Consider the following 17,462-nt stretch of genomic DNA (forward strand, 5'->3'; position numbering starts at 1 on the left):
GGGCAACAGACACAGGTAAAAATATTTATTTTGAAAAGGTTTATTGAAGATTAACCATTACTTATTTTGTAAATATTTAAATTAATGTGTCTTTTTGCCTCAAGGAAATCTGAAAAAAAATTCAAGATTTTATATTACTGAAAATATAATTTAAAAAATTTTAAATTATTTATTTATTTCTGCAGTCCATGAGGTTGCAAACAGTTGGACATGATTTATTGACTAAATATATCTAAATTAAGAACATTATTTTTCAGCCTTCTCGATGTTTCTTCATGATAATAAAATTGCATTCAATTCAAGCACCATTCTTACAAGATAATTTTTAATTTTGACTATTCTATGAACTATATGGTCCATTAAAATATGGTACCCAATCCCATGGACAGAAGTCCACAAGACTTTTCTGTCCATGGGATTCTTTAGGCAACAATACTGGAGTGGGTTGCCGCTTCCTTCTCTAGGGGATCTTTCTGACCCATGGATTGAACCTGGCTATGAATCTAAGCCTTGAAACACTAAGCTATGAATCTCCTGCCTTGAGAGTGGATTCTTTACTGCTGAACCACCTAGGAAGTCCTTTAATAAAAAATGAGTTACATGATTAATTTTTAGAGCTCTAAAATTATTTGATACTTATTGCCAGTGACTTCACTTGATTAATTCATGTATTCAATATTTATGCCTAACAGGCATTACTATGCTAAACATGGAAGGTATAGATATAACAAGATTTAACAACAACTGGAGAACTTTCATTTTTAAAGGAAGAAAAGATATGTAAATGTATACACATTGCAGTGTGAAAATTACTATAAAAGGATTATGCACAGGATGTTCTCTAAGTTCTTTCCTAACACAGCAAAATATGAATCAAAAAGAGATTTGGAAATTTCACTCAAAGTGAAATAAATTATTATAAATGATCTCACTGGTTAGATACGCTGTGTTTTCCAATATGGTAGCTTTTAGGCAAATTAACCATTTAAATTAATCAATTAAAGATAAACAAATAACCCTGTATATGAGACAGGAAAAGAGACACAAATGTATAGTCTTTTGGACTCTGTGGGAGAGGGCGAGGGTAGGATGATTTGGGAGAATGGCATTGTAACATGTACATTATCATATGTGAAACGAATCACCAGTCCGTGTTGGATGCATGATACAGGATGCTCAGGGCTGGTGTACTGGGATGAACCAAAGGGATGGGATAAGGAGGGAGGTGGGAGGGGGGTTCAAGATGGGGAACATATATACACCCGGGGCAGATTCATGGCAATGTATGGCAAAACCAATACAATAATGTAAAGTAATTAGCCTCCAATTAAAATAAATAAATTAAAAAAAATAAAATTCAGTTTCTCAGGTAGGTACATAAGCCATATTTTAAAGGACTTAATAATGTCATATTTATTAACACAAAATTCTTACCAAAGTTTGTGTTTAAATGATGTTTCATAGTGTTTTTCAAAAGGCAATGATTTTTATGGAAAGTAATTGTGTTCCAATTTAAAATTGTAAAAACACTAAGCTATGAATCAAAGGCAGGTTTCTAGTTGTCAAGAAGAATGCTGTGGACTATTTCCTAATGAAGTCATAGCAAGAGTGTATTTTCAGTAGTGTCTTGTTCATTGTTGCATTGTTAATACTTATCAAATTACCTGATGAAATCTGAACAAAAAAGATTTATTAAATGCCAAATGGATAAATAGATACATGGAACCCATAAATAAATGAACAGTTTCTTTTCTTCTTTGAGAGTCAGTCAAGTGAACAGAAGCAGGTAGTCATCAATTGGTAAAGAGATCACTTAATGCACCTATTATCTCTATTCTTTCCCCCACCATTTCAAAGGAAAGAATAGAATAAGTGATGACAATTTAAGAAATAACTCAGTGGATCAATGAAATAATTTATTTCAAAATAAGAATTTATGATGCATCAGAAAGTTATGGGATGGGGAGGGAGGTGGCAAGGGGGTTCAGGATGAGGAACACATGTACCCCCATGGTTTATTCATATCAATATATGGCAAAACCACTACAATATTGAAAAATAATTAGCCTCCAATAAAAATAAATTTAAAAAATAAAGAAAGTTATGTCTCACTCAAGTTCATAGAGAAATTCAGGATCATATTAAAGCAGTTGCTTTAATAGAGGAAATGTTTTGATAAGCAGTTCATAATGACAGTAGAGAATTAGATAAAAGTACTAAAGTATACCAAGCTACGTTATTTCTTTACATTTGGTTTTGTGCATTATTTTAAAAAAATTCTAGTCTGTAATGTTGATGTGTGAATGTTCCTTTAATTCTTAATGATGTAAAAATATAGATGACTCCTAGCCAGATATGTTTATGATAGAAGTTAATCACACTTTCATAACTGAGGTTCATACTTCAGTTGGTGATAATGAGGCATAATTTTAAACACCGTATCTAAGAGGAGTTAAATCGGGCTTGTGATCCTAAAATCATAAAATGAGTATAATAATTTCAAAGGGGGGAAATTATTTCTGTCCTTTGCAACTGCTTGAGTAAGACCTAGAATACTGATAAAAATGTTAATATCATGGAATATCAGTGAACCAACTGAACATAAGTAACGTTATTTTTTAATTCATGTAATTGCCACCTGGAATAAAGGTATATACTTGGAAGTTAGGTTGAGTTACTATGTGTGTGTGTGCTCAGTCACTCAGTCATGTCCAACTCTGTTTCTCATGGACTGTAGCCTGACAGGCTCCTCTCTGTTCATGGGATTATCCAAGAAAGAATACTGGAGTACAAAGCTATTTCCTCTTCCAGGGGATCTTCCAGACCCAGGGATCAAACCCACGTCTCCTGTACTTTCTGCATTGGCAGGAAGATTCTTTACCATTTGAACCACCTTGGAAGCACTGAGTTACTAATGGAATGCAGTTCAAATGACTAGCTATTCATCCCAAAGTAAGTTACTGGAGAGAAACTAGAGATTCTAGAGAGTGACTTACATCAGTTGGTTAGAAGTAAACCAGTTCAATTATTGGGAGATGACAAAAAAAAAAAAAAAAAAAGGAGGCATTTTGTGCAGCAAGCTAATTAGTAGGTTAATGATTTCAAGATGCTTATTAGAAGAAATAGTGCTTGTACCATGATGAATTTAATCCTTTGAAGGCAGATATTTAGCCAGGAAAAAGAAGCTTTAAATAACCAAGTATTGTCTGCTTATATTAGAGTGATCTCATGGTAAAAATAATGGGAGGTGGTTTAAGATTGGAGCATCTGAATTGTGATGCAGAAGTGAATATTCTAAACAGTATAAACAGGTGCAAAAACAAAGTATAACTTTTTATATTTATTTATTATTTGAAGGATAATTGATTTACAATGTTTTGTTCCCAAGTGGCTCTATGGTAAAGAATCCACCTGCCAATGCAGGAGACATGGGAGATGTAAGTTCAGTTCCTGGTTTGGAAAGATCTCCTGGAAAAGGAAATAGCAACATTCTTGCTGGGAAAAATCCCATGTAGCCTCGTGGGCTACAGTCCTTGGGGCCACAAAGAGTCAAACAGGACTGAGTGACTGAGAAGTCACGTTCGTTTCCGCCATACAACAACACAAATCAGACATAAGAGATGCGAGTTTGATCCCTGGGTTGGGAAGATCCCCTGGAAAAAGGAATGGCTACCCACGTCAGTATTCTTGTTTGGAGAATTTCAGGGACAGAGAAGCCTGGTGGGTTACAGTTCAGGAGGTCGTAAAGAGTTGGACATGACTGAGTCACTAACGCTTTCACTTTAAGTACAGTCTTAATCCTTATTGGGTGGGACGGTTGATGCATGAATGCCTAGAATCCTCTGCTTGCCAGAGACTGGTTTGCACAAGGCAAAGAAAGAAGCAAGACAGTTCCTTATGGTATTTCTTCTGCCCGTAGTGGCAAACTGAGCTGTGTCATAACAAACTACAAAAAGAGCCATCTCATCCATATTCCAGTATATATTTCTGAACATCATGATTCAGCTTTTAAACACCTAAAATCAAATTGCCAACATCCATTAGATCTTAGAAAAAGCAAGGAAATTATAGAAAAAATATCTGCTTCATTGACTATGTAAAAGCCTTTGACTGTGTAGATAAAAAAAAAACCAAAAAACAAAACAAAACTGTGGACAATTCTTAAACAGATGGGAATATCAGGCAAACTTACCTGTCTCCTGAGAAACCTGTCTGCAGGTCAGGGAGCAACAATTAGAACCAGACATACAACAACAAGCTGGTTCAAAATTGGGAAAGGAGTATGACAAGGCTGTGTAGGGTCACCCTGCTTATTTAACTTATATGCAGAGTACATCATGTGAAATGCCAGGCTGAATGAATGACAAGCTGGAGTGAAGAACGCTGGGAGAAATATCAGCAACCTGAGATATGCAGATGACACCACTCCAATGACAGAAAGTGAAGAGGAACTAAAGAGCCTCTTGATGAGTGTGAAAGAGCAGAGTGAAAAACCTGTCTTAAAGCTCAATATTCAAAAAACAAGATCATGGCATCCAGTCCCATTACTTCATGACAAATAAATTGGGAAAGGTGGAAACAGTGACAGATTTTAGTTTCTTGGACTCCAAAATCACTGCAGATGGTGACTTGCAGCCAAAAAGTTAAAAGACACTTGCTTTTTGGAGGAAAAGCTATGTCAAACCTAAACAGCATATTAAAAATTAGATACATTACTTTTTTGACAAAGGTCCATATAAGTCAAAGCTATGGTTTTTCCAGTAGTCATGTACAGATGTGAGAAGTTGGACCATAAAGATGGTTGAATGCTGAAGAATTGATACTTTCAAACTGAGGTGCTGGAGAAGACTCTTGAGAGTTCCTTGGACAGCAAGGAGATCAAACCAGTCAATCCTAAAGGAAATCAACTTTGAATATTCATTGGAAGAACTGATACTGAAGCGGAAGCTCTAGTACTTTGGCCACCTGAAGCAAAGAGCTGACTCATTGGAAAAGACCCTGATGCTGGGAAAGATTGAAAGCTGGAGAAGGGGTGACAGAGGATCAGATGGTTGGATGGCATCACTGACTCATTGCACATAAATTTGAGCACTCTGGGAGATAGTGGAGGACAGGAAAGCCTGGCATGCTGCAATCCATGGGGTCTCAAAGTCTGACATGAATTAATGGCTGAACAGCAACCACAGTTTAATCTTCTCTTCCCCTACTGAAGGGCATCTTGGTTGCTTCTAAGTTGTGGCTATTATGAATAAAACTGTTATAATGAGCGACTGAACTGAACTGAACTGAAACATGCGTGTGAAGGTTTTTCTGTGATTTGGATGAAAATATTAAGGAGCATGGCTGCTGGATCATATAGTAGGAATAAATTTAATTTTGTAAGGAATCATCAAATTGTCTCCCAAAGTACCTATACCACTTTATGTTCCCACCAACAATGAAGGAGAGCTCCTGTTTCTCCATGTCCTAATCATCCTTTGATGTGTTCAGTGATCTGAATTTTGGCCATTCTGATAGATAGTAGTATCTCATCGTTGTTTTAATTCGATTTATGATTCCATTTTCAGGATCCTTTTGCTTAAGGATATTTCTAAAAGTTAGAAATGATCAGAGTGGTAATTTTTTAATCTGTAATTCATCCTCTAGGATGCTTTGAATTGCCAGCTATTGAAAAATGACATCATGAAATATAGGTATGCTCCCAAATTTCCAAGTAAGAATTAGTGTATGCTACAATCCTGAAGAAAATACACTGATGATATTAAATTTTCTGAGCTTGTTTCCAAATGGTAAGCTTACCAAGAATGCCAATTTAAGCAAAGGTCTATCATTGGTGTGTAAATTAAATATCATTAAATATGCAAATTTTAATGAGAAATGAATTCATTTAATGAATTTTCATCTCTGAATATAAGATTCTGAATATTTGAAATTTGAAGATAATTATATATCCAAATGACTTACTTTGCTTATTATTTTTACATTTATTTAAAATTCATTTTACAGATAGACTTATTCAAGCATGTTCTTAAAATGTTGCCTGGTTGAACTTTTCTTATAACTTCTTCTTTGCTCATAAACCTTATGCTTTATGGGAAAAGGACTGAACAAAACCCTACAGGTGCTTCCCTGATGTTTGTTTTGAAACATAATATATTGCTATGATTTTGGTCACAAAATAAAGAGCAAAACTGAGCAAAAATTGGAATTCTTTAAGATATATCTCCAAATAAAGTCAAAATATTTCAACATTGTACAAAATTGTATGTATTGCAATAATTTAATATTATCTATCTTGTTTATCCAATACAAGGATCATATTGTATCACTTATTAATCTATATAGACTTATAGGAAAAAATAAAGTGAAAGGTTGCCAGCAGGCAGAGGCCTTACCACCAAATCTTTATTCTCATTGTCATGACCCTTCAATTACACATTTAACGCAACCTGATACTGTTTTAAAATCTTCTGAAATATTAAGGGATATGCATTTGAGGTAAAAAACAGTTATTTTATGACTGTACCTGAAATATCATCATGGAAATTAAAAATATATATATATATTTCAATTTCAACTAAGTAACAGAGCAGACATTGCTTGAGTGGCCTTGTGAATTTGAAGTTCAGAGTCAAGATAAAAACAGTAAGAATTCATATTGACCATTTTCTCATTTAAGCCATATTAGGGATCAAAATATATTGCTAAAGCACACAAGTGATACAAAGCCATTTAAATTGAAACTTAGAGTTTTACTTATGTAGATGTGGAATTTGAACTTACCCCTGTCTGTGTCATACAGGAATACAAAACAGTTCCATTCATAGTGATCCAGAAGACTCAAGAGGGCTCCTCTTAAGGAAGGCCTTAGCTGCAGCACAAACTGGCTCTCCCCCTCAGTAGGAAAACTTGGTGTGATGAGGGAGATATGCAAGGCGCTGCAGAATGAGGTCAAGGTATGTACTGACCTCTTATCATAGAGTCCAAAAATGGCAAATACTCCTCTGGAATACTGGGAACAGACTAAAACAGAAGAAGAAGAAGAAAAACTATTAGCACACTTTAAAATTGTTGACTCCACATCTACAGTTTATGAAAAAAAAAATCTGAATCACTGATATGTTGGGAATATAATATGAGGAAAGAGAAAAAGTGAAGTGTGCAATCAGTCATATAAATAATTAATGAACTCTTGAGACTGTACTCAATGCCCTGCAGTGGATGAGATAACAAGAGGTTTACTCGAGAAACAAATTTAAATTAAGGAAAATTTGACTAAAATGAAACAATATATAGCTCTCCATGATAATGTGACAAATTCTATGCTAGAAATTTTTAAGTATGACAAATCCTGATTTTTATCTGTATTTTTTATTATATGCAAAAATATGATATTATACTTAAAAATGTCTGATTATTAATTAGAGGAGCATTTAAATTACCTCAGTGATATCCGTCTTAAACTCTATGCATGTATTTGTCTTTTCTATTTTGAATTAGATTGCATTTGCTACTTAGTCTAAATTGTTACTTTTATTTTCTTTTGCAAGGTCACTCTCAGTTTTTACAACTTTAGAGTTCTCTTGATTTACATTTGAAAACAAGAGGCTATTCCATCTGGAAAGTCACTACTGTGCTATCCTAGAAGGTTAGTGGAATTGTGGCCAGTTGTGTAGCTTCTGCACACTTGCATGCTTAGCCGCTCAGTCGTGTCTGACCTCATGGACTGCTGTCCACCAGGGCTCCTCTTTCCATGGGATTCTCCAGGCAGGAATACTGGAATGGGTTGCCATGCCATCCTCAAGGGGATCTTCCTAACCCAGGGATAGAACCTAGGTCTACCCACACTGCAGGCAGATTATTTAGCCATCTGAGACACCAGGGAAGCCCAAGAATACTGGAGTGGGTAGCCTATTCCTTCTCCAGGGGAATCTTCCCAACCCAGGAATAGGACTGGGGTCTCCTACATTGCAGGCAGATTCTTTACCAACTGAGCTACCGTGTAGCGTCTAGGTGGAAGCAATTCTCAAACCCAATGGAACCAATTTTTCCTGAAGTATTTAAAATAACTTCAGGTAAACAAGTGCACAGCCTCATCTTGACCTTTCTTTCCCATGCTCCCAGCTGTTACAAGCACAAGAAGGCCAATTCATAAAGAGAGAGAGAGAGAGAGAGAAAACAACTTTTCTCAAGATTCTTGGAAAATCATATTCTGATCCCTCTTTTGACATGACTGATTTCAAACTTGGATGACTTTTAAATTAAAATTTAATGGATACAGACCTGCATCAAAGGATACTTTTCTTGTATATACAGTAAATCAAGAATGTTTGAATTCTTACAGTTAATCACATATGGCTGGCTAAAGGCCTATTTCTCCTGGGTTTATATAGCTAGCTTAAGAACGTTTTTAGTTATAGAAAGATTTACTTACAAATTTAATTGATAAATTCATTAAGAAGCCTAGAATGTTGGATAGTGGAATAGCTCCTTGTGAAACATAGGAAACTTGCAGTAATAGGCTCTTGAAAAAAATAGCAATCCTGATAACATTTGTATCTATGTTCTATATCTGGAATTTAGGAAATTATGAAGAATAATTATATAAGATAAATTAATAAATCTGGAAATGTTTCTTTTGTTCTCTTCTATTGTGTGTCTTGAAATTGGGGATAGAGTCTAAGAAATTTAATTAAATCAGAAGAGGGTAACAATTAAAAGAAAATAAAAGTGCTATTGATTTTCTTTAGATGATGTTCTCCAAGAGATACATGCATGTTCCACAAAAATTAAAGCCCAACTAAGGGACCACAGTCTATGTTCATATAAATAAGACTAAGATAGAACTGACATCGACATAGGGGAAAGATGCAAACTTTACAAATAAGTTCAAACCATAGTGTTTTTACTTATGACCAGTTTGTTATTATTCGGTCACTCAGTTGTGTCTGACTCATTGCGACCCCATGGACTGCAGCACACCAGGCTTCCCTGTCCTCCATATCTCCTGGAGTTCACTCAAACTCATGTCCATTGAGTCAGTGATGCAATCCAACCCTCTGATCCCCTGTCGTCCCCTTCTTTTCCTTCCTTCAATCTTTCCCAGCATCAGATTTTTTTCTAAGGAGTCAGCTCTTCAGATCAGATGGCCAAATACTGGAGCTTTGGCTGTAGCATCGGTCTTTCTAGTGAATATTCAGAGTTGATTTCCTTTAGAATTGACTAAGGTTTGATCTCCTTGCAGTCCAAGGGACTCTCAGGAGTCTTCTCCAACACCACAGTTCTAAGTCATAAGTTCTTCAGTGGTTCATAAACCTTCTTTATGGTTCAACTCTTACATCCGTACATGACTACTGGGAAAACTGTAGCTTTGACTATAAGAACCTTTGCCAGCAAAGTAATGTTTCTGACTTTTAATGCACTGTCTAGGTTTGTAATAGATTTTTTTCCAAGAAACAAGCGTCTCTTCATCAAGAGGCTCTTTAGTTCGTCTTCACTTTCTGCCATAATGGTGGTGTCATCTTATACTAATCTTAACCTGGGCTAAATTCCTTTTTCTTATTTGTCTCAACTATCAAAAACATCTATTTCTGCTTCATTGACTATGCCAAAGCCTTTGACTGTGTGGATCACAATAAACTGTGGAACATTCTGAAAGAGATGGGAATCCCAGACCACCTGACCTGCCTCTTGAGAAACCTGTATGCAGGTCAGGAAGCAACAGTTAAAACTGGACATGGAACAACAGACTGGTTCCAAGTAGGAAAAGGTGTACGTCAAGGTTGTATATTGTCACCCTGCTTATTTAACTTATATGCAGAGTACATCATGAGGAACGCTGGGCTGGAAGAAGCACAAGCTGGAATCAAGATTGCTGGGAGAAATATCAATAACCTCAGATATGCAGATGACACTACCCTTATGGCAGAAAATGAAGAGGAACTCAAAAGCCTCTTGATGAAAGTGAAAGAGGAGAGTGAAAAGGTTGGCTTGAAGCTCAACATTCAGAAAACGAAGATCATGGCATCTGGTCCCATCACTTCATGGGAAATAGATGGAAAAACAGTGGAAACAGTGTCAGACTTTATTTTTTTGGGCTCCAAAATCACTGCAGATGCTGATTGCAGCCATGAAATTAAAAGACGCTTGCTCCTTGGAAGGAAAGTTATGACCAACCTTGATAGTATATTAAAAAGCAGAGACATTACTTTGCCAACCAAGGTCCGTCTAGTCAAGGCAATGGTTTTTCCCGTGGTCATGTATGGATGTGAGAGTTGGACTGTGAAGAAAGCTGATCGCTGAAGAATCGATGCTTTTGAACTGTGGTGTTGGAGAAGACTCTTGAGAGTCCCTTATACTGCAAGGAGATCAATCCTGGGTGTTCATTGGAGTGACTGATGCTAAAGCTGAAACTGCAATACTTTGGCCACCTCATGCGATGAGTTGACTCACTGGAAAATACTCTGATGCTGGGAAGGGTTGGGGGCGGGAGGAGAAGGGGACGACGGAGAATGAGATGGCTGGATGCCATCACCGACTCTGTGGACATGAGTTTGAGTGTACTCCGGTAGTTGGTGATGGACAGGGAGGCCTGGCGTGCTGTGATTCATGGGGTCGCGGAGAGTCGGACACGACTGAGCGACTGAACTGAACTGAACTGAACTGATCAATATAGTTGAGATGAATAAGATGGTGGCGTAGAAGGATTTACGCTCATCTTCTCTTGTAAAAACAGCAAAATTGCAACTAATGTGAATAACCATTGACTGGAAAATTTTGGATCCCACCAAAAAAAGATACCCCACTCCAAAGGCAAAGGAAAAGCCCAGACAAGACAGTAGGAGGGGCCCAATTGTGTTTAAAATCAAATCACAGACCCACCAGTGATTCTGGGAGTGTGCAAACAATTCATTCTGTGCAACAAGACCAAGGAAATGGAGAAGTGACCTAGACAAGAGACTGAGCCAGACCTGCCTTCGAGTATATGAGTATCTCCTATGGAGGCACAGTCCAGCAGTGACTTGCCAGGGGACAGGGGCTCTGGCTGCAGCATACTTGGGTGCAGTCTCAAAAACAACAAAATGATCTCTGTTCATTTTCAAGGCAAATCATTCAATATCACAGTTTACAAGTCTATTCCCCAAACATTAATAAACAGGAGCTGAAGTCGAATGGTTTTATGAAGATGTACAGGATCTTCCAGAAATAACACCCAAAAGAGACGTCCTTTTCATCATAGGGAGCACAATGAAAAAGTCGGAAGTCAAGAGATACATGGAGTAACAGGCAAGTTTGGTGTTAGAGTCAAAACTGAAGCAGGGCAAAAGTTAATGGACTTTTTCCAAGAGAATGCACTGGACTGGTCATAACAACCCCCCTCTTCCAACAACACAAGAGCTGACTCTACATAAGGACAACACCAGATGGTCAATACCGAAATCAGATTGATTATATTCTTTGCAGTCGAAGAAGGAGAAACTCTATACAGTTAGCAAAAAAAAAAAAAAAAAAAATCAGGTGTTGACTGTGGCTCAGATCATGAACTCTTTATTGAAAAATTCAGACTTAAATTGAAGAAAGTAGGGAAACCCAAGAGGCCATTCAGGTATGACCTGAATCAAATCCCTTATGATTATACAGTGAAAGTGACAAATAAACTCAAGGGATTAGATCTGATAGACAGAGTTCCTGAAGATCTATGGATGGAGGTTCATAACATTGTACAGAAGATGGTGATTAAAGCCATCCCCAAGAAAAAAGAAATGCCAAAAGACAAAATGGTTATCTGAGGAGGCCTTAAAAACAGCTGGAAAAAAAAAAAAAAAAAGAGAAGTGAAAGACAAAGAAGAATGGAAAGAATACCCATGTGAATGCAGAGTTCCAAAGAATAGGAAGGAGAGATAAGAAAGTCTTCCTAAGTGATAAATGCAAAAAATAGAGGGGAAAAATAGAACAGGAAAGACCATAGAGCTCTTCAAGAAAATTAGAGATACCAATGGAACATTTAAAGCAAGATGGGCACAATAAAGGACGGAAAAGTTATGGACCTAACAGAAGTAGAAGATATTAAGAAGAGGTGGCAAGGATACACAGAAGAGCTATGCAGAAAAGATCAGAAATATCAGATAACCACAATGGTGTGATTACTCACCTAGAGCCAAATATTTTGGAGTGTGAAGTCAAGTGGGCCTTAGGAAACATCACTACAAAAAAGGCTGGTGGTGGTGATGGAATTCCAGCTGAGCTATTTCAAATCCTAAAAGGATGATACTGTCAATGTGCTGCATTCAGTATGCCAGGGAATTTGCAAAACTCAGCACTGGCCACAGGACAGAACCAGGTCAGTTTTCATTCCAGTCCCAAAGAAGAAGAGATAGAAGTCGCTCAGTCATGTCCGACTCTTTGAGACTCCATGGACTGTAGCCCACCAGGCTCCTCGGTTCATGGAATTTTCCAGGCATGAATACTGGAGTGGGTTACCACTTTCTTCTCCAGGGGATCTTTCCAACCCAGGGATCAAACCCAAGTATCCCACATTGTAGGCAGACGTTTTATCGTCCAAGCTACCAGCGAAGCTGTCCCAAAGAAGGGCAATGTCAAAGAATGTTCAAACTACAACACAATTGCTCTCATTTCACATACTAGCAAAGTAATGCTCAAAATTCTTCTAGCTAGGCTTCAGCAGTGTGTGAACCGAGAACTTTCATACGTTCAAAGTGCATTTAGAAAAGGCAGAGTAACCAAAGTCCAAATTTCCAACATCAGTTTGATCATAGAAAAGTTAAGAGAATTCCAGGAAAACATTTATTTCTGTTTCATTGACTACACAAAAGCCTTTGACTTTGTAGATCACAACAGACTGTGGAAAAATCTTAAAGAAATGGGAACATAAGGGAATCTTACCTACCTCCTGAGAAACCTGTATGCAGGTTAAGAAGCAACAGTTATAATTGGACATGGAACAACAGACTGGTTCCAAATTGGGAAAGGAGTATGCCAAGGCTTTATATTGTCACCCTGGTTATTTAACTTATATGAAGAATATATCATGCAAAATTCTGGGCTGGATGAAACACAAACTGGAATCAAGATTGCAGGGAGAAATATCAGTAACCTCAGATATGAATATGACACCACTCTTATGGCAGAAACCAAAGGGGAACTAAAGAGCCTGCTGATGAAGGTGAAAGAGGAGAGCTAAAATGTCTAGCTTAAAACTCAACATTCAAAACCTAAGATCATGGCATCCGGTCCCATCACTTCATGACAAATAGATGGGAAAACAATGGAAACAATTAGAGATTTTATTTTCTTGGGCTCCAAAATCACTGCAGATGGTAACTGCAGCCATGAATTTAAAGGACGCTTGTTCTTGAAAGAAAAGCTATGACAAATCTAGACAGTGTACTTAAAAGCAAAGATATTACTTTGCAGCAAAGATCCATCTAGTCTAGGCTCTGTTTTATCCAGAAGCCATGTATGGATGTGAGAGTTCGACCATAAAGAAAGCTGAACACCTAGAATTCATGCTTTTGAACTGTGGTTGAAGACTCTTGAGGGTCCCTTGGTCAGGATGGAGATCAAACCAGTCAATCCTAAAGGAAATCAGTCCTGAATACTCAATGGAAGTACTGATGCTGAAACTGAAGCTCCAGTACTTTGGCCATGTGATGTGAAGAGTTGACTCATTGGAAAAGACCGTAATGCTGGTAAAGACAGAAGACAAGCATAGCAGTGGATGACAGAGGATGAGATGGTTTGATGGCATCACTGACTCCATGGACACGAATTTGAGCAAGCTGCAGGAGATAGTGAAGGATGGGAATCCTGGCGTGCTGCAATCCATGGAGCTGTAAATAGTCAGGCACGACTGAGCAACTGAACAACCACATCAATGAATATATAAAATGCCAAGGATCATATGAGATAATGTACGTAAGACTGGACTTCCCAGGTGACTCAGTGGTAAACAATCCACCTGCCAATGCAGGAAACTCAAGAAACGTGGACGGTGTGATCCCTGTGTCGAAAAGATCCCCTGGAGTAGCAAATGGTAATCCATTCCAGTATTTCCCTGAACAATTTATGAACAGAGAAGCCTGGTGGTCCACAGTGCATGAGGTTTCAAAGAGTCAAACAGGACTGAGCAAATGAGCATGCATGTAAGTCTATCATCTTATGAGTATGTATGATGCAGTTAGTAAGTGGCTGATCTTATGAACACAAATTTTCTATATTTGTGTATCAATTTAAGTAGTTCTAGTGTTAAATATGAGCACAAAAGGATTAGAGAGTAAAATACCACAGTTCATCGAAAACCAAGTATTCAGATTGTGTATAACAAATACCAATTATTTTCACAAATGTTTGCATTAGGGTTTATAAAGAATATTCAATTCTAATTCTATATTCATTAGGAACTAGAATTTGATTAGCGGAGTAGATTCACTAATCTAGAAAGCTTTTTCTGACAGTGTAACTTGCTATAATTTTCCTGGAGGTTATAAGAAACATCATGATTTAACATGGATATTTTCAGTTTGAACTCAATTAAGTTCTTTAATTTAAAGCACCTTATAAAAGTGTTGCTGAATTGGACCTTAACCTCATGAAAGTTCCACAAAGATTCGGATATATTTATGTAAGTATTATTAATTTGGCATATAGCTTGGAGTTACTAAGTGAGTTTCTTATTTCATACATTCCTGTTCCTTTGATTTTCATGCAAAATCGAGTGGGTTTTATTTATTTATTTAATTTTTAAAATTTTATTTTATAATATTATATTGGTTGGTTTTGCCATACGTTGACATGAATCCACCCTGGGTATACATGAGTTCCCCTTCCTGTACCCCCCTCCCACCTCCCTTCTCCCCTTATTTTCCCTCTGGGTCATGCCCATGCACCAGCCCCAAGCATCCTGTACCATGCGTCAAACCTGGACTGGTGATTCATTTCACATATGATAATATACATGTTTCAATGCCATTCTCCCAAATCATCCCACCTTCGCCCTCTCCCACAGAGCCCCAAAGACTGTTCTATACACCTATGTCTCTTTTGCTGTCTCGTATACAGGGTTATCATTTCCATCTTTCTAAATTCCATATATATGCATTAGTATACTGTATTGATGTTTTTCTTTCTGGCTTACTTCACTCTGTATAATAGGCTCCAATTTCATCCACATCATTAGAACTGATTCAAATGCATTCTTTTTAATGGCTGAGTAATACTCCATTGTGTATATGTACCAAAACTTTCTTATTCATTCATCTGCAGATGGACATCTAGGTTGCTTCCATATCCTCGCTGTTAAAAACAGTGCTGCGATGAACATTGGAGTACATGTGTCTCTTTCAATTCTGGTTTCCTCAGTGTGTATGCCCAGGAGTGTGATTGCTGGATCATATGGCAGTTCTATTTCCAGTTTTATAAGGAATCTCCACACTGTTCTCCATAGTGGCTGTACTAGTTTGCATTCCCACCAACAGTGTAAGAGAGTTCCCTTCTCTCCACACTCTCTCCAGCATTTATTGCATGTAGACTTTTGGATAGCAGTCATTCTGACTGGTGTGAAATGGTATCTCATTATGGTTTCGATTTGCATTTCTCTGATTATGAGGGATGTTGAGCATTTTTTCATGTGTTTGTTAGCCATCTTTATGACTTCTTTGGAGAAATGTCTGTTTAGTTCTTTGGCCCATTTTTTGATTGGGTCTTTTATTTTTCTGGACTTGAGCTGAAGGACCTGCTTGTATATTTTGGAGATTAATTCTTTGTCAGTTGTTTCATTTGCTATTATTTTTTCCCATTCTGAAGGCTGTCTTTTCACCTTGCTTATAGTTTCCTTTGCTGTGCAGAAGCTTTTGATTTTAATTAGGTCCCATTTGTTTATTTTTGCTCTTATTTCCAATATTCTGGGAGGTGGTTCATGGAGGATCCTGCTGTGATTTATGTCGGAGAGTGTTTTGCCTATGTTCTCCTCTAGGAGTTTTATAGTTTCTGGTCTTACAGTTAGATCTTTAATCCATTTTGAGTTTATTTTTGTGTATGGTGTTAGGAAGTGATCTAGTTTCATTCTTTTACAAGTGGCTGACCAGTTTTCCCAGCACCACTTGTTAAAGAGACTGTCTTTTCTCCATTTTATATTCTTGCCTCCTTTGTCAAAGATAAGGTGTCCATAGGTGCGTGGATTTATCTCTGGGCTTTCTATTTTGTTCCATTGATCTATATTTCTGTCTTTATGCCAGTACCATACTGTCTTGATGAATGTGGCTTTGTAGTAGAGTCTTAAGTCCGGCAGGTTAATTTCCCTAGTTCCATTCTTCTTCCTCAAGATTGCTTTGGCTATTCGAGGGTTTTTGTTTTTCCATACAAATTGTGAGATTATTTGTTCTAGCTCTGTGAAAAATATCTTTGGTAGCTTGATAGGGATTGCATTGAATGTATAAATTACTTTGGGTAGTATACTCATTTTCACAATATTTATTCTTCCAATCCATGAACACGGTGTATTTCTCCATCCATTAGTGTCCTCTTTGATTACTTTCACTGGTGTTTTATAATTTTATATGTACAGGTCTTTGTTTCTTTAGGTAGATATATTCCTAAGTGTTTTATTCTTTTCGTTGCAACAGTGAATGGAATAGTTTTCTTAATTTCTCTTTCTATTTTCTCATTATTAGTGTATAGGAATGCAAGGGATTTCTGTGTGTTGATTTTATATCCTGCAACTTTGCTGTATTCATTGATTAGCTCTAGTAGTTTTCTGGTAAAGTCTTTAGGGTTTTCTGTGTAGAGGATCATGTCATCAGCGAACAGTGAAAGTTTTTCTTCTTTTCCAACTTGGATTCTTTTACGTCTTTTTGTGCTCTTATTGCTGTGGCCAAAACTTCCAGAACTATGTTGAATAGTAGTGGTGAGAGTGGGCCCGCTTGTCTTGTTCCTGACTTTAGGGGAAATGCTTTAAGTTTTCCACCATTGAGGATAATGTTTGCTGTGGGTTTAACATGTATAAGTTTTATTATGTTGAGGTATGTTCCTTCTAGTCCCACCTTCTGGAGGGTTTTTATCATAAATGGATGTTGAATTTTGTAAAAGGCTTTCTCTGCATCTATTGAGATAATCCTATGGTTTTTATTTTTTAGTTTGTTAATGTGGTGTATTACATTGATTGATTTGTAGATATTGAAGAATCCTTGCATTCCTGGGATAAAGTCCACTTGGTCATGATGTATGATGTTCTTAATGTGTTGTTGGATTCTGATTGCTAGAATTTTGTTAACGATTTTTGCATCTATGTTCATCAGTGATATTGGCCTGTAGTTTTCTTTTTGTGTGGGATCTTTACCAGGTTTTGGGATTAGTGTGATGGTGGCCTCATAGAATGAGTTTGGAAGTTTCCCTTCCTCCGCAATTTTCTGGAAGAGTTTGAGTAGAATAGTTGTTAGCTTTTCTCT

General features: G+C 37.1%; 1 protein-coding gene across 1 annotated transcript in view; it reads right to left on the reverse strand.

Annotated features, from left to right (window-relative positions):
• The window catches only part of GRIA4 (glutamate ionotropic receptor AMPA type subunit 4), a 635,851-nt gene that overhangs the window by 428,334 nt on the left and 190,055 nt on the right, over positions 1-17,462 (reverse strand). Inside the window, exon 4 of the mRNA XM_055422848.2 lies at positions 6,784-7,023. Within this exon, the coding sequence (XP_055278823.1) occupies positions 6,784-7,023 (240 nt within the window). The remainder of the gene's footprint in view (positions 1-6,783; positions 7,024-17,462) is intronic.

Source organism: Moschus berezovskii, chromosome 14 (genome assembly GCF_049115385.1).
Source record: "Moschus berezovskii isolate FMDL1 chromosome 14, NW_MosBer_1.0, whole genome shotgun sequence".
Taxonomy (NCBI): Eukaryota; Metazoa; Chordata; class Mammalia; order Artiodactyla; family Moschidae; genus Moschus; species Moschus berezovskii.